Below are 25,361 nucleotides of genomic sequence, written 5' to 3'. Positions count from 1 at the left end.
TGAGATTTACTGAGATTGATACATAATTCATATTTACGGAATTACAGGCAATATCACACACTGTTGACACGTTAACATCTAAAACTTGAAAAAATTATATTTATGCATTATAAATTTTGCATACAATGTGTTTCCATGGTCACATGTAATACTGTAATGGTCTAGTGACTTGCAAGTGCCTGCAAACTAACTTTTCATGCCAAGTGATAGGTGACGCTGGTCGCTATTACTGTTAGCATTTCATAGTAGATTGTTCTGAGGCAGATAAGATTGAACAGAAAGTATTTTCCAAAAAGAGATAGGAGCTTGGAATTTGGCACAAATTTTGCCATTGTGTCATATTTAGCGACAAAAATAGTATCGACACAAATTTCAAGATGGCGGTAATTAATCGAGGTTGTCGTTCAAGGCATTATTTGCCATTACCAATTCAGGTCATCAGGACCATTCAGATCCTTTGTTCGTAGAATAAAAAACACTAAAGGTAAATGATATCAATTTTTTGCAAAATTCACTTTTTATGTTTCGTTTTTATAAAGGTAATAAAAAAACTCACTTTGTTAGCAACTAATGTTCATGTATATCCATTTATATGTATGGTACCATTAATGTATATGATATATGTTTATGTATCTGCATGAGCAATGATATAATGCAGGAACCAATAAAATCAAATCAAAATAAAAAATTAGTGCAAATAAAACAAAAACCCAGCTTTAGTTAATTCCTCGAACTAGTTCTAAACTGTGAGTTAGGGATAGAACAACTAATGTACAAACTTAAATCAGTATAGTTAATGCTATTCAATTGTTAGATATACTAAATAGATCTGATAAGAATAATTTTTTAAATACTAAGCTGTCAACAGTTATCATGGTTATGGTTTCTTGAAAAGAAATGGTGATATCTCCGTATGTTTTAGGCTTTATTATATTTTTTTTTACATGGTAGAATGTTTTGTGATACAACTAACCTGCACATATAAATCGAATGTGATATCTCCCCCAATGGTAAACAATATCTTTAGTGTGTTGCGTCAAAATTGAATCTCAACTTACAATTTGATATATTTTTTTAATCTTCTTACATTGCTGTCTATTATATGTTTCTTTGTATACATCCAAACGATATTGTACTAGTGTAAACCATATTGAGGGTCTTTGTTTGCTTGTTTTTTTTTGGTTGGGGGGGGGGGGGGTGGAGCTCACTCCAGTGTTTGGGTAAGGCCCGATCTTTGATAAAAAAAGAAATGCTTCTGTATCAAAGATATGCTTTTTTACTTGTATGTTATTCTGCTGTCGTAGAAACGTGAATGATGATGGTATAAATATTATGTGTAATAATGTCTGATCCGTAGATGTCCTTGAAAGCCCTTCTGATCCGAGACACCCCCCCCCCCGAAAAATCCGACATGGCGGCAATTTCTCAAATTTGCTCTTAAATGTGTTGTGCGAAATTACTTTTCAGTATATTGTTCGAATAAAACTGTCCAAATTGATTATTCGTGCTGTTATTCACGTTTCTAAATAAGCATGCTGAAAGTTTTTTTTTTATGTTTTAGGCTGATTTCATGTGGGTTATAGTGTCACAATTGATCTGAACTTATGCCATCGGTAGATGCTTTCCCATATTAGATATCAGGATCACTCGAGAGTGGAAATGTTCATTTTCATTCATTTTAGAGTGACCTCAGGGATCACTCCAAGAGTGACGAGTGATCCCTAAGGTCTCTCTAACATGAGTGAAAATGAAAATTTTCACTCAAAATTCACTCCAATTTCACTCTAAATTCAGTTTTCTGTTATTCACTCCTTCAAAAATGAAAACTTCCACTCGATTTTTTTCTTTTTCGGAGTAGAATATCATTGGTTTTAAAAATGTCTACATAAAAACCTAAGACGGTTTGAAATGGCACTACAATGTTCAAAATATTTAAAATCATATGAATAGATAGCACAACAGACAAAATTGTATCAAAATCGAAATAATACATTTACCTTGGCGCAATACACTACAGCTTTGATGGCCTGCAATCTTGAATTTTTTGAGTGATTGATCCAAATTTTGTTTTAAACTTTCTATAGCAAGGTTGTTTCAAGCTTCTACCTCTATTTGAAAGATATTTTTTGCTTCATCTCATCTGCTTCAGAACAATCTACTTTGAAATAATAGCAATCAGTGTCACCTGAGCTACCACTTGGTATGAAAAGTTAGTTTGCAGGTACAAACTCTTGTTTGTCAAAGAAAAAGTCTGCATTTGCCAAGACTACTACATGCACCACTGGCACTGCTACAAGCGTCAGTGCCAGTGGTGCGTGTAGTAGTCTTGGCGCACGCAGACTCTCTTTACGACCAACAAGGTCTTGTCACAACTAAAGTGGCCATTTTTACATAGTGAGTTTTCAAGTTTGACATTATAACTCCTGAACCAAATATGGTACTGACCCCTAATTTTCTCCAAATATCAATTATATGTCAAATAAAATTCTTGAAACGTTTCAAGATAATCCTTCAGTCTTTCTCTGATTTATGCTGAATCAAGCATTTTCATGATTTTCCTTTCTTCAGAAAAATATCAAAAAATGAGTGTTTTTTCCTTAAAATCTCAATCCATTTTCACAATAACCCACAAAAATGGTATCAACTTGTAGAAAAATTTAATTCTCTTTCATATGACAACACATTTGTTGAAATCTGATGTTTCTATCGAATTCTATCTTTCAAATAATAAATTCAGTATTTGTATGGCGGCCATCTTGGACGCCATCTTGGATTTGGAGGCTTTCGCAACAAATGTTCTGAGGTAGACCAGTGGAATGTTGTTTGTTACAATAAAAACTGGAAAATAAGCATGGTCTACTTAGTTTGTAGAGAGAGTGGAACTCGACCTCTGTTTTTAACTTTTGGCCCCTTGGTTATATAGTGGGACGCACTTTATAATTGCATATTCGCAAGAACATTGAATCTGCATTTAATGTATAAACTCTAATCTAGACCTTATAAAATGTCTAACTGGTTTCTAGTTAGATCTAGATCAATGGTCTAGCTCTAGGCCCCTACCAACAAATTGTTAGGGTTTGAAATTTTAGTTTTTGCCAGTGCCCATAAATAAAGTTACATAGACTAGATCCTAGTCTCGTTTATATGTGATGTCAAGCATGCAAAAAATTACAAATGCAGGGATATCACAGAATCAGTTGTATTCCAAGGAGATTATTGTCTAGAATCTGCACATTTATTGAATTTTATCAGTTCATTGTAATTATGAACTTTATTAGATAGGCTAAAGCCTAGGCTTCCCTTGTCTAGATGCAATGGGAAATTTGTTCTATAAGTTATATATACACTAGGTCAAAATCTCTTCAGTATGTTTTCAGGCTTGTTCTTAGTAAGGAGTCATGTCATGCTGTGTTCCGTTAAACTAGCAATGGCTTTGTTTTAACCCAGTACAGGTATAGAGTATCTTTCAATTCACATGTCAAGGAAGTGGACACATGCACAGACACCAGGGAACATGTAACTCCAGCCAGGGCACTGTAACCAGTACGTGTTGGGGTCACTGGTGCAGTTAGGGAACAAGGTACATCGATCAGAGAGACAGCCCATGACAGCCCGTTGACAACATCGGCCAGAAAACTAGGGTAGCCAAGAATGAGCTGGGCGGCCAAGAGAAGACATCGATCAGAATGACAGCCCATGATAGCCCATTGACAGCATCAGCCAGAACCCTGGGCTAGTCAAGAATGAGCTGGGTGGCCAAGACAATACATCAATCAGAATGACAGCCTGTGACAGCCCGTTGACAGCATCAGCCAGAACCCTGGGCTAGTCAAGAATGAGCTCGGTGACCAAGAGAATATATCGATCAGAATGACAATTTTAGCCTGTATAGCCCGTTGACAGCATCGGCCAGAAACCTAGGCTAGCCAAGAATGAGCTGAGTCAATGAGAAACCACTGATGCTGCCAGAGAATTTACCCTTTCTACATATTTCTCATAGAAATATGTAGAAAGGGTAGGTATCGAAGTCCACTTGCATTAATATACATCATTTTACAGCTGCTCTTTCAGAATCTGCTGTCAACTAAAAATTTATGTCTGGTGACTTTTTGTTGGCTTTTGTGATGGAGGGTGACATATGTTTTGTTATGATCCCAATATTTGCAACTTACAATGTACCAGTGATTACTGTACATGTATACGTCAAATATTCATCGAGGTTGTTATTTTAGCGAATTTCGCGGGTCAGCTGCCATTCGCGAAATTAAAAACACGCAAAAATATTGACTCTGATCCTGATATGAAAGTGATGTACACGTATACATTTCCCCGTACAATTCAGTACTCCACGATCGCGAATTTAACCACTCACAAAATCGTTGGGAAGTCTCGATTCGCAAAAATTTAGACTCGTGAAGTATATGGCGTATACAGTAATATCTTTCACTATATGCACTTTGGAACAACTTTGTATCAACTGCATGGAGGGGGATGAGGGGTGTAGACCAAATGAGGTCGGACTAGATGCCAATTATCTGAGAAATGGAGTCATTCATGGTTAAAAATTAGTGCAAAAAAACCCCCAAAAGCAAGCAACCCCCCAGAAATTAATATATTACTTTGAACTCAGAAGAGGAGAGAGGAATACTTAATATTGACAGGGAAATAGCAATATTGAACTCCAAATATTACATTTTGTCTTCTTTTTTCGGGGGGGGGGGTAGAGGAAGGAACACACAAAACAGAAAAGTTTTATTTTGATAATCATAATTTGACAATATTTGAAAATTCCATTGATTCATTTATAATGGGCTTTGACTGTATTTCCTACGATCTTTGTATACAATGAAAAAAAAAAAATGTCATTGTGTAATATTGACCAGGACATGAATGGAACTTGCAAAATTGGAGCACATCGTCATTAAAGGAGAAATTCCATCACAAAAACACTCTTTTTCAGAATGAGCCCCACATATTAACATCACCACCAAATTCACACCACAGGTACATCACCTAAAGATGGTGATAATATTTAGATACGTACTCAGTAATGGTGAAGTCCAACAAAGTTAAAGGTCAAAAGTTAAATGACCATTACTTGATTTGATAAGCACTGGATTAGTACTGTGATGTATGTTTGGGTGACCCGCACCTCATCATAGTTAAATTTTTGTTCATATTTGAATCACATTTCAACACTGAAATTCTATGAAATCCCCTTCACATACAGGAAAAATGCTGAAAATTCCAATGGAATCACACGTTCACTGATCGATATCGAAAATTTGCAGCTATCGTCGCCAAACGTGAACGATGCGGAATAGTTGTGCGCTGAAGGGGCCCCTCAACGCGTCACCAGCGTTCCCATAGACTTAGCACGTAAAAGACGTGTGCGGGTGACCGTGATGTTCCCATAGACATACTTGTAAAAGATGCGTGCGGGGACAGTGGTGATAGCATTCTAACACGTATTCCGATTAAAATTTCAGATTCTCGCGAAAAACTGTTCGGTTTTCACCACAATTTGCTTGGCTGTGGTGGCCCTGCCAAGTTTCAAGTGTACTGAACACAGTCCCGGTCATAAATTTTTATTTAGTGTGCTTAAAACAATTTCAAGCGGGGTGACGGTATTCGGGCCCCTGACGAGGTGCAAGCACCTCACTATACTCTCAATAACTCTCCACAGCTTCTAGTTATGACCACCAAATTCATACCACAGGTACATGACCTCATAGATGCCAGTCAAATTGGAATGTTGGTGAAGGCCAACAAGGTCAAAGGTCAAAAAGTCAATGAACTTGGTGTTTGCCTTATATGTTAAAGTGCAATATTACTACATCTTTGCGACCTATACGTGTTCGTCGGTGCAGGACGTGTGCTTGTAGCGCTCTTGTTAATCTGGTCAACAAACTACTTTCCGGGATTCAGCTGATAACGAAAATACACACCCTTCAAGAGTTTGGAGTTTGGAATCCTCTGGGGGTGTCAATTTTCATTTCGGAAGAACTTTGAGTGAGTTATCATCATTTTTATCATACTTTTGTGTGATTTTTGATCGTTGGACTCTGTAAAGATTCCTTTCAAGCCATAACAACTTGTTGTCATCAAGTCCTGGCAACAGGCGCCTGTGCTCCAGAAACTCACACAACGAGCACACATTCATCCAGCTGCAACGCAGACCTCCATTGTGACGTCACCCGGGTTACTCCACAACGCTGCTTTTTATAATTGATAGTAACAACCGTATTCCTTAGATACACGCGCAACCAGTGCGCAACCAGTCAACAATCCTCACTGTGACGTCACCATTTACAGTGCAGTCAACGCAGCTTTTACTAAGGAACAGTACTTTGACCTTTGGAGAGGGCAACCCCATATTGCTGGTTTAGGCATATACGCTAGAAACATGCAACAAGTGCGCATCTTCAGCCAACAAACCTCATTGTGACGTCATCCCCTACAGTCATCGCAGCTAACTTTCAGGAACGCACACAAAGCACCCGTAAGCAGCCAGATTTGACGCAATTCATTATTGTGACGTCACAAGAGCTAAAGGACACGTCCAATTTTTTTTTTCCTCTCCTTTAGAACTTTCAGCTATGAATACACGAATATCGGGTAGCACCGAATAGTGTTTGTGGGTCCGTGTTGTCAACCTCCTTGTCGTGGGCCCGGGGCAACTGATCGATCAGGTGACTGATTTATCAGGCGAATGACAACAATCTGAGACAGCAGCAGCAACAGTAAAGCTCTAAATAAGATGAATCCTTCATGTTCACAGCCTGAAGCTGACACAAGGTTATCAGGGCAAGCATCTTTTGATGTCATACAGGAAGGCGTCTCCGTGCTGCAACTAAACGTAGAAGGCCTAACCAAAGCCAAGATCAATGTTATTGAACAGTTACTTCAGACACATAAAGCAACAGTAGTTCTTCTACAGGAAACTCATGCTAAGGACAGCTCTTATCTCAAGATCCCTGGCTTCACTCTGGCCGCACATACAGTAAGCGAAATTCATGGGATTGCAACTTTTGTCAAGAGTACTCACAGTTGGAAAGCATTGGTTTCATGTCCATCAGACTCACCAGTGGAGTGGACGGCAACGTTAGTTGAAGAGGTTACCATTATAAATATCTACAAGCCACCCTCATTTCGACTCCAGCCAAATACCCTTCCTATCTTCAGTGCTGCATCTATGCTGGAGATTTCAACAGTCACAGTACTTCATGGGGCTACTCATCCACTAATCCAGATGGTTTTGCACTAGAAGATTGGTCCTCAACAGCTGGTGTCCAATTACTGTTTGACCCAAAACAGCCAGACTGCTTCCACTCTTGCAGATGGAATACAACGTCAAACCCTGACTTAGCCTTTGTCAACTTTCAAGGCCCATCACCTCACCGGATCATCTTAGACCCCTTTCCCAAGTCACAACACAGGCCATCACTGCTCATACCGGTAAACCCAGTCCAACCAGTCACAACCAAGCCTATTAAGCGTTGGAATTTCCGCAAGGCCGACTGGAAAAAATTCTCGACTTTGGTAGATGAAGCCGTATGCAATCTCCCTCCACCAACTCCCCATGGCATCGACCAAGCCTACTCAGACTTCTGCAATATACTTATCAAGGCAGCAACGAATTCCATCCCGCGCGGTTTTCGCCGACACTACATCCCCACCTGGGACGAAGAATGTGATGCTATCTACAACCAGTTCTTGCGATCTGAACCTGGAGACATGGCTTCCACCAAAGCCTCAGAACTGATTGATTGTCTAGACGGGAAGCGTCGTAAACGTTGGGAAGAAACCGTGCAAGGGATAGACTTCACTCACTCTAGCAGAGTTGCTTGGAAGACTCTCAAACGCCTCACTGGAAACAGTACCAAACCTAGAACATGTCCCGTTTCAGCCAACTCCATCGCGGAACAACTTGTTAGCAATGGGCGATTCAAGGACTGTGACAAGGCCCACACTCGATCTGTGAAACAGGAGACTACCAACCTATGGCAGGCCCCGGGAGTGGATGGATGGTTGTCGGCCCCCTTCTCTCAGGAGGAGTTAGCTAATGCTTTAGCCCTACTTAGGAGTGGAAAGTCCCAAGGTCCGGACAACATCCTACCGGAATTCCTTATTCATTGCGGGGTCAAATGTCAGAAGTGGTTAACAGATTTCTATTCTTGCTGTTTCACCAACCAAGTCATCCCTAAGATATGGAGAAAAGCCACTGTAATTGCTCTCCCAAAACCAAACAAACCAATTGATGACCCCAAGAGCTACAGACCAATCTCCCTTCTCTGTGTCCCTTACAAGCTTCTGGAACGTCTCCTTCTGGCGAGGATAGAACCTGTGGTCGACCCACAATTACCAGACGAACAAGCGCGCTTCCGCCATGGTCGGAGTACAGTCCACCAAATTGTCAAGCTGACCAATGACATCGAAGAGAGCTTTGAGAAGAATCACAAAGCCGGCGCCATCTTTGTCGACCTCACTGCAGCCTATGACACTGTGTGGCAACAGGGTCTGACTCTGAAATTATTAAAGACAATCCCTGATCACCACATGGTGAGGTTCCTCTGCAACATTCTAGCCAACAGGAGGTTCGTTCTGAAGACTAGTGATGGACAGTCCAGCAGACCACGCCAACTGCGGAATGGAGTTCCTCAAGGCTCTGTACTATCCCCCTTGCTCTTCAACATATACATCAGTGACATCCCCTTCACAACCTCACGACAGTATGGCTATGCAGATGACCTTGCCCTTCTTCACTCTGACAGAGCCTGGTCAAATGTAGAGAATACCCTCACTGCAGATATGTCGCAAATCGCGAAGTACTTCAGGATCTGGAGACTCAAGATTAGCATGTCCAAGACAACGGTAACAGCCTTCCACCTGAACACCAAGGAGGCTAATCGGCAACTCAGTGTCATTCTTGATGGAACACCTCTTCCATACAATGCTACACCAACCTACCTTGGAGTGAAGTTGGATGGGCAGCTGACCTACCAGGAACAGTTCAAGGCCATAAGTGGAAAAGTGTCTTCACGGAACAACCTCCTTCGCCGACTTGCAGGCTCAAAATGGGGTGCCAGTGCAACCACTCTCTGCACTAGTGCGCTAGCACTGGTATACAGTGCTGCGAAATACGCCTCCCCTGCGTGGTGTAGGAGCTCTCACACCAAGAAACTTGACTCAGTTCTGAATGACACCATGAGATTAATTACAGGATGTCTCCGGCCTACACCAACAGAATTCCTACCTGTTCTCTCAGGCATCGCTCCCGCCCCCATGCGCCGAGAACATCACACACATAGGCTGGTCACCAAGGCCTCCAGCAACCCGGACGACCTCCTCCACGACGTACAGTAGTTGAGGGCTCTGTAACTCTGGGTCAGCGGCATCAGCGACTGAAGTCTCGCCACCCTTTCTCCCGCCATGCAGCAACGCTGAGGGGATCAGACTTCAACATCTGCCAGACATGGAGAACAAGCTGGGAAGACACCCAACGACCTGCCCAACTCGTTGTCATGCCCAATACATCTGTCCCCCCAGGAGCAAACCTCCCAAGGAGTGAGTGGGTGTCTCTAAATCGGATTCGAACGGGAGTTGGGCGTTTCAATGCAGCCATGCATCGTTGGGGGCTACGCCCGTCAGCAGCTTGCCAGTGTGGTGCACCACAACAGACTGCTCAACACATCTTGAGTGAGTGCCCTGATCTCCACCCTCCTGACAACATGGACCTGACACACCCTACCCCACATATTGTAACTTGGCTACAACAACTGAGGGACATTATTTAGCTGCTGCTGCCTCATAAGCAAGAAGAAGACTACATCTTTGTATGTTTCTGTTAATTGTGTAATTTACATTTTAGTATTGATAATAGGGATAGTCTCTATCACATCATTTTTTTTTTGCCTGTGAAAATTCTGTAAATTGCCAAAGATTATGATTTACCCAAATTTATATTCGTGCTTTTGGTGTCTTGCTGTTGTGTAGATAAGTTAAGTGCTTTCAAAACTGCATGACAAAACAAAAAGTTACTCAAGTAGAACCAATAGAAACTAGAAATGTCGCTATGGCGACTGGTGTATGCCTCCGCCATGATGCATAGTTCTCCTATTAGGTCTATAGTACAATGTCTTGACAATGTGTGATGACAGTTTCACACAATTGGCAAAATATTAAAATGACAGGTTTGTCACAAATGTGCTGAATGTTCACTTTCCTAGAACTAGGTTCAATTGGATGAATGATTAAAACGTCAGAGTGCAGGTATTTGGGGGAACTGATGATTTTTACTTGACTTTTGACCCTTTTATAAGTTTATGCATTGAGTAATTTTCAAGGTATTGAGAAAAAGTATAATTTCAGTATCAAATGGTAAAATAGTATTATCTAAACCTGGCCTCTGACCTTTGACCCCACAGTTCCAAAGAGAATCACTGTTAGGTAGAACATGCATAAATATGTAACAAGTTTCATGATAATACCTTGAGTTACTTTTGAGATATGGAGGAAGAAGTGCAATTTAAAACTTTCACTTGACCTTTGACCTTTTGACCTTTGACCTTTTGGCAAGAAACTTCCCACAGAATATATATTGGGTTATACATGCATACATCAAGTTAAAAAAAAACCTTCAGGCATTGCATAAATATAAGGAAAGTAGTGATATTTTGAGGAGTTGACCTTGACCTTTGACCCCCTGACCTTTGACCCATGACCCCCAACTTCCCTAGATAATCACTGTCCATCGGTACATGCATATATCGTCGCTGGGGTGACAAGACCTTGTATCTGCAATTTTGGTGAAAATGACTTTTTTGCATTTATGGTCAAACAATCGGTCAAGTGATGTCCTGTCCAAATCCTAGTTGTCTTACCCCAAAAGTGAAGCCACCATGGCATGTCAAAGGAACGGCTGTCCCATTCGATAAAGTGCTTTTTCCGCCATGTTTTTTAGCTCTCCTGAACATTTGACATTTTGTAGATACGAGGTCTTGTCGCCCCAGAGACGATATATGGTAGGGGTACCACCTATCGGCAGGGTACCTTCCCATCGGCACCCTGCGTATCATGGCTGTTTGCGTATAGAACGAAAAGGTACGCGCGGGATCAAGTGTCATTAGCTATAAAGACAATAAAAACGAAGAAACGAAAATGAATCTCAAAAACAAACTAACAAACCAAGCTAAAAACGTTTCTATTACACATCCGCTCAGTAACGACGCATGGCTGTGAAATTCACGTGTATTACCTATGGAGGGGAGGGGGTGCTGATCGCAAGGTACCCTTTTTAGCTGCGCGAAGAAAACGGAATGCGCGCACTAAAATTGCGCTATTTTAAAACGGAGATTCATAATCAACGAGACGGTCATGACATTCAAAACTGCAGTATTTATGGCATATTTGAGGTTAGAATTAGGCGAATTTGTGTTATGTTTTTAGAATAAACAAGCTACAGATCCTTAGGGTGACGATAGCTGGTACCCCCAACCCTACTAAGTTGCATGAAGATACCTTGAACCATTTGCGAGATATGGAGAAAAACATGAAATTTCAACCTTTTTTTCACAAAATAACCTGTGACCTTTGACATTTGACCCCATGACCCTAAAATCCAAACAAAGTATCATCCCCCCAGGATATACCCTCATACCAAGTTTGATGCAAAACCACCTCACGGTTCTTGAGATATCAACAAAAACAAAACGGGACAGATGGACGTACGGACGTACGGACGGAAAGGACGACTCGAAAACATAATGCCTCCGGCCACTTCGTTGGCAGAGGCATAAAAAAGTTGATTTATAAATGTACTCCACATCATGTGACCACTAGTGTACATATCCATTTCCAAGTGCTAGTACATTGTATTCATGCAAGAACAACGGTAATGGGGAATTAATACGTTGGCCTATGCATTTCGTTCAATATGCTCTGATATTGAACGGTAAAAATTGAGCGCACTACAATGTACAATACGCGTTTTTAATGCGCCGCTAAAACGTCCTATACAGATGATAATGTCATGTACCGCACTGTAATATCATCAAAAGTCACATTGTACATAACTGTATTCTTGTCCTATGTATTTGCATGGTAGATTGATGCACTTTCAAACTTTAAAAACATAAGTGGAAAATGTTCTTTATTCTTCTCCAGTCATTATGTGCTCGATTTCTGCGCACGTTTAAAGTTTGCATCTTTACACACTAATTAGTAAAACTTATTGCAGCTATAACACTGATGTACCGCTTGCCAGTTTATATTGTTTTTGCAGAAATACATGTGTGTGGTGGTGCTGTTTGAAAGACTGTTGTCAAATTTGATGAACAAATGACAAATGTTAACAACATATTGTTATAGATTATAACACGGCAAATTCAAACCTCAGCCTTAGGTCTGCATTGTAAAAGTTTACTCCAAGGAATTTATGGCTTTGCCTTTAAAAAAGTGTACATTTTTATTGATCCCAAATGCTAGATATGTTTTATGCATGTTTGGTGAATTTTGTTTATTCATGCTTGTGAAACTTTGTGTGGTGTGGTATCCCAGCTCTTTTCCCCTTGGGATTCTTATCATCCTTCACAATATATAACAGATGTTCTTTTCTTTTTTTTTCATAGAATATGCTGTAAATTGTTAGAGGTCATGATTAGTCTGAATTTATACTCTTTTGCATTTGCAGTTGTGTATTGTGTCTATAGTGCTTTCGAATTGCAGAACGGAAAAAAAAATAGCCATTGGTATAGAACCAAAGATAAGTTAATTCAAGTACCCCACGTTCTGTGACCAAAAGTGTATAGCTTATCCTCTTCCAAGTATATGAATTCATATAGCTTATCCTCTTCCAAGTATATGAATTCATACCAGAAATATTATGTTTGTTTTCAACGACAATGCCAAAGGTCCTGTTTAACATAATTGTTTTCTTGCCTTTTGTACTTGCTTTTAGCATGAATGTGTTTAAAAAAAAACCCATAACTAGCAAACATGTGGTAAAAGTTCTTCATACTACTCAAGTAATATACTTGATTTTTGCACATCTAAAGACTGACACAATTACTGTATGTACACCCATGCAGGAATTTTATATTTCATAGAGAACTGGAAATTTTGTTCTTCAAAAGGCTGATGCACCTCTTGCTATTTCATATCATCTGTACAGAGATGTGTGGTGGTGCTTCAAGAACTGTTAACAAATGACAAATTTGTGGAAAAACAAAATTAGTGAACGACTGAAAATATATCAAGAATATGTGACATAGATTATAACATGACAAATACAAACCTTGCCTTTAGATTGTAAAAGTTAACCTGAATAAAAACATCGCTCTGAATTTGTAAAAGAGTAAATTTTTATGGATTTAAGTTATTGATTATGTTGTAAGTCTAGAAAAAAGACTGGTGAATTTCATGTATTCATGCTTGTGAAACTGTGTGTGCATGGGTGTGTTATTCTTGGCTTTTTCCAGATCAATAATAATGTATGACGTGCTCATGTATTGCTGATATGTACAATATGTCTTGTACGTATGCTTGATTGCTGACATGAATTGAGTTTGTGATGCACATTTTCAATGCAAATAGGTACCTTTAAGAATGGTGACAATGAAGCACCTTACCAGCACTGTGTGTGAAACACACCAAAAATACACAGACATCAACTCATATATTACAAGAAAAAAAAAAGGTTCTTTTCACCACCATTAAATGATTCTCAGCACTATCACAGAAGCGACACCTTTTTGGAGCTTGTGAGAACCTATTACAATGGTCCCAGGCAGCACCTTTTAACATTGGTGTCCATTAGAACTTTTTCCAATGAAATGGTTCTCATATACACCCTTTAAAACAGAGGATGTGAGCACCTCTTTAGTCAAAAAGGTGCCCATAGGCACCTTCCAAATGGTACTCATGAGCACCATTTCATCGTATAAAGGTCCTAATGGTCACCTTCTGCAAAAGGTGCCGACAGGCACCATTTAAAAAGGTTCTCACGAGCACCAAAAAGGTGTTGCTATTGTGACAGTGCTGAGAACCATTCAATGTGAATGGTGCTCAAAAGAACCCTTTTTTCTTGGAGTGTAGGATAAAACCGCAATTGTTTTAATTTTTCACCATTTAGAAGAAACTGGATGGGAATTCCTGTTTTTGGCGGCCATGCAGAAAAACATATCTACTTCAAGATTCTTCTTCTTGTTTACCATACATTGCACAAATCTGCCCCTGCCTACTTTCAAAATACTCTACATCTTCACCAACCACCACGAAATCTCCATCCGTCAAACTCACAAGAATTACAGGTACCTCGAATCAAGCATAGTTGGGGGTTAAATTGACAATTGTTTACCTGTATGTATATGTGCATGTATATTGTTTGTTTGTTTATTGTTCTTATTATCTTCTGTGATACTGTTGTAACGTGATGCATATATGTACTCTGTTCTACAGCGCCACGAGTGTATTTCTAGGTAGAATGAGTGCTTTATAAGAGTCTCTCTATTATCATCATTATCATTATTATCATTATTGTTTTCATTATTGTTGTTATTATTATTATTATTATTATTATCATTATTGTTATTATCATTATTATTATTATTATTATTATTACTAGTATTTTGGTGGCCATCTTGAATGTCCCAAAACCCTCAGAGATGCAAATGTTGCAGCATCCAGATTAAGATTCAACACCTTCAAAATAGGATTGAAACCATCAGTTTCCCCCAATTTTTAATAATTTAGAAGAAAAATACACTGGTTTTCTGTTTTGGTGGCCATTTTGGTGGCCATTTTAGATATGCCATAACCCCCAAAGATACAAGAGCTGCATCATTCAGATTTGGATTCAGGAACCCTGAAATAGGGTAAGGCCATTAATTGTTTCAATTCAACATTTAGAAGAAAAATACATTTAATATCTGTTTTTGGCAGCCATTTTGGTGGCCGTCTTGAATGTCTCACAACCCTTAAGGAAACTGGAGATGCATCATTCAGATTCAGAATCAGCACCTTCGAAATAGGGTAAAACCATTAAAAACATTAGCAGATGGCAAAAAGGTTAACTCAAAATTTGGCTTTGGCACCCAGACTATTTCTTACTTAGCAGCATCAAGTCCTTCATTTATGAAAATAATTGCTTGTAAATTTTCTTGACAGACAGAAAAGAAACTACACCTTAGACTTGTGAAAAATGTTTAATCACAAATGTTTAATTACATGAATCACAACTTGAACATTCTCTTAAGAGCTCTTTAAAGCATTCCTTTGCATGATCTTACCATAACCCTACTGACAAAACAGCGGATAAAATTGCAGATGTGATTAAAATTAAACGTTTTGATAAGTTTTGAATAAATTGATGTACTATACATTGGTTAAACTGATATATAACAGGTTCTTATACCTCATTTTCACAGCTAAAACAGACACTTTGGGTGGTTATGCCAATTTGATAAAGAATCAAGTAGTCATTTAAACCATACACAGAGTTCACTGAATATAGAATGAAACTGCAGTCCACCAACAAAATATGAAGAAGCATAGAAGTTTCCAAGCAGCATTGTTGTTGCTGAGTGTGTGTGTGTATGTGTAATGTACATGGTAATTTTATAGGAATGTGTACGTACCTTGTGTGTTCTGAAAGTAATGCCGCCACAGTGGTCGAATCTTATCTTGGCCACCCACATCCCATACTGTGAAGGCAATGTTCTTATATTCCACTGTCTCTACATTGAATCCTGCAATAGCAAACATATGACAGTTTGTAAAACTTTGAATTATGCAAATATGAAAATGAAGATATCACTGAACAAAGCAAGAAATTTGCTCAACATGTACAGTCATCTAGGATGCCTCTGCCTTTCTCATGCCATTGCTGTAATCACCCAGAAGTACATGTATGGCTCCTCAATTCTCGCTATCGCCAATGACGTAAAAAGTACCCGGATGTTGATTTAAGCGTCATTTACGGTGCATTATGGGATAGTCCGGTAGCAAAGTCACTTCCGTTCGTACGCGCGTGATACGTGACTAATGCTATTTACACACACAACTGACTGTATTCTACGTGTACTTCCGGTTTTCTCGACTTGAATTACAGCTTTAATATGATTTGAAATTTCTCCATTCTTAAGAAGTTGCTGTTAATACGACTATTGGTTGTTGCTGCGAAGCTGCCATGTGTTGTTCGCACGACAATGAATGAAAAAAATCTGCAGAAATAGGACCCTTACTGGCAAGCGAGACGTGACGTGGCCGCGTGGGTGAAGTTTGCGGGTGACTCCACAGCGCAGTGCGTGTACGCGCGACTTACTAGTAGTGGTAACTGTAGTAGCACTAGGCAGTAGGCCTACCTACATTGTACGTACTTACTTGGAAGAAGTTGCTTCGGAGACAGGATAAGTTCGAGATCACTGTTCGTTCCCGATTGTGTTCGCGACATTTCGACAGAGAACAAATAAAAAAAAAGATGGGCATTCCATGACGATATACTGTATATCCAGGTGGGTGAATATTTTCCAGCATATTTTCAGCGTATGCAGAGATGACTGATCTGTGATGCGTGCACATCGATCGCATGATCAAGCAGTAGAAATTCTACGCTGTACCGGGGTATGTGTTAGCTTATGCGCTGTGTGCAGTGGTGCATGCTAATGCGATGCAAGGCCGGCCGCCGGAGGGGACTACAGTGTACGAGTATGATGACAGGCCTGGCCACTCGCTGGCTCGGGCGGTACAGGGGCCTACTGTACTAGTATCCGTGGTCGGCGCTGTGCTATAGGTAAGGTACACGTACGCGCACGTTAGCGTTGTGCAAATTATGCCCCGCGCCGGAAGTGCCCTTGCTACCAAGTGCACTACATCTTGACGAAAAAGCCACATCCGGGTACTTTTTACGTCATTGGCGATAGCGAGAATTACAGGAAAACAGAGTTAAAGGGATGGTGCAGTTTCGGTTGAGATTGGGCTTCATGTTTCTGGTTTTTTTTATGACGATTTTTTTAGATAATTCATGTGAAACCTCTTCTTACATATGAAAGAGCATAATTCTAAGAGGAATTCAAAGTTAATTTGATGAAAATTGTTTTTTAAATGGCTGAGTAATCATTGTTGTCTCTTTTACCATGTAATTCTTTGTGCAATTCAGTCTCATGACTACGAGCCATGAATATCTAAAAAAAATACAGGCAGGATTTAATCCTACGAATTCCTGGGCCCTGTTGCATAAAACCCTTACTGCTGGACTTACCGCTCCTTTCCAGCGGTAAGTCTTCAAATTAGCGGTAAATTTTATAATCCTTGATGCTGATTGGCCGTGACACCTAATTTTGACGGTAGTTACCATTGAAATTCAACGGTAAGTTTTATGCAACGGGCCCCTGATCACCAAACAGACATCTTATCCACTAGTACTAGGTATTATAAAAAAACATTCCCCTCTTTTGATGGTTAACATTTAAAAACTATATATCAGATAACACTGGCAGAGATATAAGCAATATCTGAATAGTGTACAATTTTGTTGGAGCAATTAAAAAATGAAAGGATACATTGTAAATCAGTTTCATTAAATTCAACATTAATTTTCAAGTATGGGTTCAGACTTTGCTCTATTTTCATCCCTTGGTTAAAAAAAATTATAACTTTGCAGCATCAACTGGCGTGTATGGGAGTGTGCATGGTTAACACCCGATGACCAGGGTTTGAATGCTGTATCATTTATTCACAAGGAATTCTTCTATCTCAATTAGTCTTCATTCATCCTGAAATGTAATGCATGTGTATGCAATCACATAGAAACATGTGCTAACTTTTTTCAGGTACATATTTTACCATGAATTCAAACTAGTTGTGCCCAGGGCAATACATCATGAACTAGAACTATCACTCAATGTGATTAATACCCCCACCTAAAACTGAGGGAGTTAATGTAGCTCAATCAGCAATTATTTTGTATGCTTTTCATTGAAAAAATATTGTTACCATGACAATGCATTGTTCAATATTGAATAAATGTCTTTTGCTCACTGTTAGTCACATGTGACATATCTTTAAGTCAAATGCTCAAAATTGAGTAAGATAAACTGACAATTTCTATGATTTTCATTAAACAAAGCAAGTGCCAAAATGTATCTCACCCATTCAAGTATAAGAAATTAATGTTTAATCCTCCATGACCTTTGACCATGTGGTGACCTTCAACTCCCCAAGGGACATTTACCAGCCAAGTTTGGTCACAAACGGACATATGGATCGAAAGATATGAGTCATAATCAAAACGCACCGTAAAAACTTACTGTAACATTGAATCCTAAAAGTTTGTTGACCCCAGTAATGACCTTCAACTCCCCAAGGGATATCTACCATCCAAGTCTGGTCACAAAAGGACTTGTACATAAAAGTTATGAGCCATAATCGAAAAGGGAGTGAAAACTTAACATTTGGCCCTAAAGTTCAATGACCCCTGCCTATGACCTTTGACCTTAAGATGACCTTCATGTTTTATAAAATATGCAACTTTGCATAACCACTCTTCCCTCCAAGTTTGATTGAAATTGAAGTCCTCAGTAGAGAGTTAATCAAGTTTTTGTAGCTTTACGGACAGACGATGGACAGACGATGGACGGACAGATGACTGACAGACAGATGCCGCAGGCGATCCCTTAGTTTCCCCTCACCTCTGGTGGGCTCAACAAAAACTGCCCCAAAGTTTTTTAAATATTAGGGCAGTTCGACTAATAGTTACACTGTCCACAAAATTGATTACGGACAGAAGGACGGAAGGACGGACAACCCGAAAACATAATGCCTCCGGCGACACCTCATGGCAGAGGCATAAAAACTAAGGGACTTACCTCAATCTGCATATTTTATTGCATGATTGGTATACAAAACTGCTGTTGCCATGGCAACAGATTTTTTTTTCACACACAAAAAGAGATGTCTTGCACAAATACACATTACATTGATCATTGTATGGTGAATTTCAACTGATCTGCTTTAAAACTGAGAGTAGTTTGATGCACAACATTTTGTAGGATTTTTAATGGAAATTTGCAGTTGCCATGGTAATGCATTATGCGATCCTGACAGAAAAAGGCATTTTGTACATTCACCTTCTATAGCGGTCACACAAGCCAAATATCAGGCCAATTGCTCAAGAACTGGTTAGGGCTAGGTCAATTACACCAGTCCTGTATATTCTTTGTAGGATTTGTGTAAAAATTGCTGTTGCCATGGCAGCAGACTTCTTAACACTCATGAAAAAGATGCCTTACACCACTACATATTACATTAATCACATGGGCCTAAATTGCTAAAAAACTGAGTTAGGTCAATCACATATTTTTTTTTTTTTTTTGTAGGATTTGTATAAAAATTACAGTTGGCATGGCAACAGATTTCTTAACACTCACAACTACACATTACATTGACTACATGTGCCAAAATTCAGCTAAACTGCTTTAAAACTGAGGGAGTAGTTTGATCCACAACATTTTGTGATTTTCAAAAAATGTGCCATTGCCACGTGGCAAAAAGGTGTCTTACACATCTACCAATGATAGCGATAACACATGCCAAATTTTACGTCGATTGTCAAAAAAATAAGAGTAGTTTGTGCCGCCATATTCTGTATGATTTATATAAAAATGTGCAGTTACCATTGTATGGCATAGCTCCATACAGACAAAAAAAGTGTCTTGCACAGCTTCCTACAGTGTATGAGATCATCTACCTTTGATAGTGGTTATGCATGCCAAATTTGGGGTCAATTGCTCAAAAAAAGCGAGAGAACTTCGAGCCACTAGTTTGCAACCGCCCCTCGACCGACCGACTGACCGCCCGGCCAACTGACCTCAGAGTGATTCCTATACATCCCCATACACAATATGTGTGGCTGGGGTTATAATTACTTTGTTCAATTGACTCTGTGTCACATATATGTATGAAAAAAGAAATGCAGAAATGATATAAACCAATCAGAATTACATGCTCTTCCATATTTCAGAAGTAAATCTTCATTATCTCACAAAAAAGGTAAAAATCTGAAGTGCCCTCTCAACCAAAATGATGCCATCCCTTTAATCTAGTACTTAGTACCCTTTTGTTTAATATAGCACTTCAGTTCAATCCACTAGAATAAAGCAAAATTATGCTTCTGCATTCATATTCACATCCATCTGCTGCCTCGAGTTTACTTACCAATTGTGGGAATTGTTGTGACAATTTCACCCAGCTTGAGTTTGTAGAGAATTGTTGTCTTTCCAGCTGCATCAAGTCCAACCATCAATATCCTCATCTCCTTCCTACCAAAGAGACCATTGAAGAGTTTTGCAAAAACATTGCCCATCGTGGACTTATATTTACTCTCAAGTAACACAGTTAATTTTATTGTTCACTGCTTTGGTCCTTTTGCTAGAGCCTGCTGTGACCGTCTCTTGCCTTCCCGTATTTTCCTGTGAGTAAAAACAGAACAACATTGACAAATGAGTACTTAAAATGATAATGACCTGGTAAGGAAGTACCAGTAATCACAAGAGTTAAGTTTCTGGCCCACCTTCCTATCCAAAGCATGTAAAAAATAGGAACTTGTGTTCATACCTCATTCTCATCATTTATTCATGTTAAAGAATTGCTCACATATCTTGCAATTTGATTGGTAAAGAACTTGATCTTTACTAGCCCTTCACTGCCTCACTGAAGACAGCCATTGTAAACATGTTGTTGCTAACTAAAGCAAGTGTTCGCATACTACTATGGTAAGTAATGTGAGCTAGCCATGCATCAGTAAATGTGTCTAGTAAATAAAAGTATGCAGCGAGTAAATTTCAACCAGTGGAAAAAAAAAATCATGGCATCTATGGCAAGCCCAAAGGAAATGTGTCCAGTAGCTTTGTCATCTGGTTACATGATAAAAGATGGATTTGTAGAAAAAAAAAAAGATCCCTGAGCCCTATTCTATAAAACAGATGATGTACATGTCTTTTGTGTCAGTAGGAATAGTGTGTATGTGGTAAACCAAGGAGGTGAATAAGCATTCTACAGTATACCTTATGCACACAATTCCTATTGATGCACACAGACCTGCGCATCATGTACTATGAAAGACATGCCATATTCGCCGGTGATAAGGCCACAATATCTTTTACAAGGCAAGAGCCAAAATGTGTCTTGCCCATTCGCGTAGAAATTATTTTTTTTTCTAACTCCCGGAAGTTCATTGACCCTGCCTGCCTATGACCTTTGACCTTGTGGTGACCATCCAGGTTTGGTCACAAACAGATATATGGATCAAAATTTTGAGCCATAATCAAAACGCTTCGTTAAAACTTAAAGGACATGTCCATCTTCATATACATGTGGATTGAGTGAGTGCATCAAGACTATTAGGACACATTAGTGAAAGTTTAGGGAAAATCGGACAACCTATTCAAAAGTTATGAATTTTTGAATTATCTGTGCAGTCATTGCTGGATGAGAAGATTACTACAGTGCATGATGTCACATGCATACAACGCTATAAATGAAAATATAAAGAGAATTTCACAAAAGTTAATTTCTTGAAAAAAGTGCACATTTCCTCAACCTGTCACTGATGTATGTTTTAAGGGTAATATTATTCCTCCTGCCTTCTGAAAGAGGCAAGTCAAGCGTTTTTTTTACTATGTGAGAAAAGTGAAAATATGTTGAATTTTCTTTATGTTTTCTTTATATCGTTGCACACATGTGACATCACAAGCTGTAGTAGTCTTCTCATCCAGCAGTGACTGAGCAGGAACTTCAAAAAATTCATAACTTTTGAACGGGTTGTCCAATATTCCTCAAACTCTCATTGATGTGTTAATCTAATATTGCTGCATTCACTCAATCCATATATCTATGAAGGTGGACTTGTCCTTTAAAGGGCTCATATAGTTTAGGTTGAGAACTGATTTCAGGTTTCTAACATTTTTTGGTGAGATAATGAGAAACCTCTTATGAAATATGAAAGAGCATGTAATTCCATGAGGAATTCAACATTAATTTGATGAAAATTGGTTTTGAAATGGCTGAGATATCCAAAACAGAGTGATTCTAATAAAGTGTGGGACCAACACTTCATTACGATTGCTTTGTTTTACTTTGTTTTTGGATGTTTCAGTCATTCAAAACCTGATTTTCATCAAATAAACTTTGATTCTCTTCTTAAAATGGTATGCTCTGTACTATTTTATAAGTGTTTTCTTGGTACCTTGCAAAAACTTAAAAGCCCAATTCTCATCTCCACCAATACTTTACCATCCCTTTAACATTGGGCCCTAAAAGATTGTTTACCCCTGTCTGTGACCTTTGACCTTGTGGTGACCTTCAACTCCCCAAGGGACATCTACCATCCAAGTTTGGTCACAAACGGAGATAGGGATCAAAAGTTTTGAGCCATAATCGAAAAGCTTCATAAAAACTAAACATTGGGCTCTAAAGTTCATTGTCCCCTGCCTGTGACCTTCATGTTTGGTAAAATGTGTAACTTTGTATTTAACACTCTTCGCTCTAAGGGTGTGTTTATGCTCAATTTGCGAAGGCAGAATCAGTGTTTTGAAATGCTGATTCAAAACGCTGATTTAAAACGCGGTTCACGGGAGCACGGTTTATGCTTGCTTTCTTCGACCTTGGAAAGAGCGTTTGCAATTACTTCACTGACCTCAGCAGAGGCAGGTCAAATTGGGGCGTGCGCTTTTTTGGAAGTTCTGGCCTGAGTGTGTATTGCTCATGTTCCGTAGCATGTCTAATATAATTTCGATTGCTTTAACAATACACACGAACATGAACTGCAGACAATGATAGGAAATACGAGTATTTATTTCATTGACAAAGTGTTAACAAATCGGAATTAATGATGTGTTGTGAGCTCTTCATGCATTATTTAATAATAATGGCTGTCACCATGTACAGTAGTGTACCAACAGGGAGCTCGAGGGATCAGCACCTGCAAATTGTGTTTCGCAGCACAGTACAACTGTAATCGAAAGGTCAGCTGGCCTTGCGCGCGAATTTCAAGTGAACCCCAAAAACGATGGAGGTGACGTCATTTAAACGCGTATGTGATGTGAGTTGCGTTTATGCTTCCCCTTTAAACGTGATTAGTCAGAAACGCCGATCGTAAACGCACTTTTTTGAGCATTTTGAAACAACGTTTTGAAACGGTGTTTATATCAAAACGAGCAAGGGCGCAACCGCATTTTGAACTAAACATGTATCAAAACGCTGATTCTGGCCCGAAAAGGGGAAGCATAAACACGGCCTAAGTTTCATGAAATTGAAGTCCTCAGTAGAGAGTAATTCAAGTTTTTGTAGCGTTACAGAGGGGCGACGGACGGACAGACGGACGACGGACAAACAGACGCCGCAGGCGATCCCTTAGTCTCCCAGGGTGGGCTCAATAAAAATAAAGCAGGTAAGTTCAGGGTGAGGCCTATACGCCAACACAAGCAAATTATTGCTTTTCCAACTCAGAGAATCACCTGCCTACTCCAGACTATGCAATGTGCCACTTAGCAATGCCATATTAACCTCTGAAGTAATCAATCTCACAGACAATGCTATCTTCTGTAATCAAGTGACATTTCTTTTTGTTATTACCTACTTATCACTGTCGCTGGTGCCAATTCAGAGGACATTGAAAAAAGAGACTTGAAAAAAGAAAGCACAGTGCAATTGCAAGTTGGTGTGAAAAGCCATAGCGGCGATTGCAATCCTTCACACATCACACAACAGCACTATCTCATGCAATACTTGGCTATTGAATGGTAGGCCACAGTGTGCGTGAATGAAGACACACCAGTGACCACTGTAAAAGTGGATATTTTCGCATGATTAATTTTTTTGCGCTTGGCTGGGTAAGAAGAGTTTCGCATGTTTTTAATTCATTAGTGGAAAATTGAGCAAAGAAAATGGGATTCCTTCCGTGGAATCAAGTCGCCAACTACTGGAGCATACGACACACAAAAATATTCGTGTGTGTGATTCATGTGTCATTGCATCACAACTGGTCACTATCAAAGATACAGTGTACAATATCACGGGTGTTTATGATGGTAATTACTTTTCACTGTCCCTTCTTATGAAACATGAGTGGTATTATACAGATACAAACAATGATGTATGAATAAAAATTGCGCCCCCCCAAAAAAAAAATGAAAAAAAAAAATGATAAAATAACAACAGACCCGGGGGTCTCGGGCTCACCTGAGTATCCCAAGTTCACCTTCCATGCAGTCACTAATCTAAATTACACATAGTACTACTGCAGCTTATCGCTTACAATTTGAGAAAAGAAGATTTACCTGGTACAAAGATTTCTCAACTCAGTTTGGCTGTTCTGACTGTCCTCCCCTCCACACTTCAGGCATTGTGCTCCAGTCTCTCCCCCCTCCCCCCCCCCCCCCCCCCCAAGTGGGGAGTCATGCCTATTCATATCACGTAGGCAACAACACCTGCCAAGTTTGGTGAAAATTTGACAACACATTCTAAAGAAGAAGATGAAAATGTATAATTATGGTCCTGATTTGTCAAGGGAAATAGATTTGTAAAGATCCCTTTTTTTTTGGGGGGGGGGGGGGTGATTGGGCCCCCTTGGGCCCCTTGGGGAAGCATGGTGCCCATTTCAAGAAAATCAGTTCCTATCCCCCACAGGATGCTACCTGCCAATGGTGAAAATCCATTATGGGGTTTCCAAGAAGATGAAAATGTACAATGTAGGCTCCAATTAGGACCCCCTCCCACCCCCTCCCCTGGGTCCAAATGGGGCACCCCTGGTTCCGCCATGAACAAATTTGAAACTATAGTCATCAATGTACATGTACTAACTTGTAGCATTAACTTAGCTCTATAACTTCTGGTTTTAGAGACAAACTTTTGTAAGATGCCATAATTTTGGGGAGTTTGGGCTCCCCTGGGTCCCCAGGTGGTGCGTGGTGCCCAATTAAACAAATTAAAATCCTATCCCCTCGGGATGCTACCATTCTTTAAGATTCCTTTTTTTTTGGGGGGGGGGGGGGAGCTGGATTCTTTTATCTCCTTCTGTCAAACCAAAAAAGATAGAGCTAAGTTACCGCTTTGAAAACATTAATGACTGAAATTTCATGTTTGATTACGGCGGATCCAAGGGTGCTCTGATTGGGGGGGGGGGGGAGGGGGGGGGGTGGTGACGGAGAGGAGGGGGATTATCCACATTTACTGCATCTTCATAATAAATCCCAAGACGGATTTGCACCAAACTTGGCAGATAGCATCTTTACGGTGATGTGATCTTTATTTGTTCAAATGAGCCCCACCCTCCTCCCCGCCAAAGGGGGGGGGGGGGGGGATGAGGC

General features: G+C 39.7%; 1 protein-coding gene across 1 annotated transcript in view; it reads right to left on the bottom strand.

Annotated features, from left to right (window-relative positions):
• LOC139732297 (ADP-ribosylation factor 1) overlaps window positions 1-25,361 on the bottom strand; it is a 65,776-nt gene that overhangs the window by 7,194 nt on the left and 33,221 nt on the right. The window contains exons 2-3 of the mRNA XM_071643168.1: window positions 20,212-20,465; window positions 15,636-15,746 (exon numbers count right to left, since the gene is read on the bottom strand). Of these exons, the coding sequence (XP_071499269.1) occupies window positions 15,636-15,746; window positions 20,212-20,359 (259 nt within the window). The 5' untranslated portion in view covers window positions 20,360-20,465. The remainder of the gene's footprint in view (window positions 1-15,635; window positions 15,747-20,211; window positions 20,466-25,361) is intronic.

Source organism: Diadema antillarum, unplaced genomic scaffold (assembly GCF_040938485.1).
Source record: "Diadema antillarum isolate AM-2024a unplaced genomic scaffold, OU_Dant_1.0 seq00000411_RagTag, whole genome shotgun sequence".
Taxonomy (NCBI): domain Eukaryota; kingdom Metazoa; phylum Echinodermata; class Echinoidea; order Diadematoida; family Diadematidae; genus Diadema; species Diadema antillarum.
Note: the sequence above shows the minus strand (reverse complement) of the source record. Positions and strands in the feature narration are given on the sequence as shown.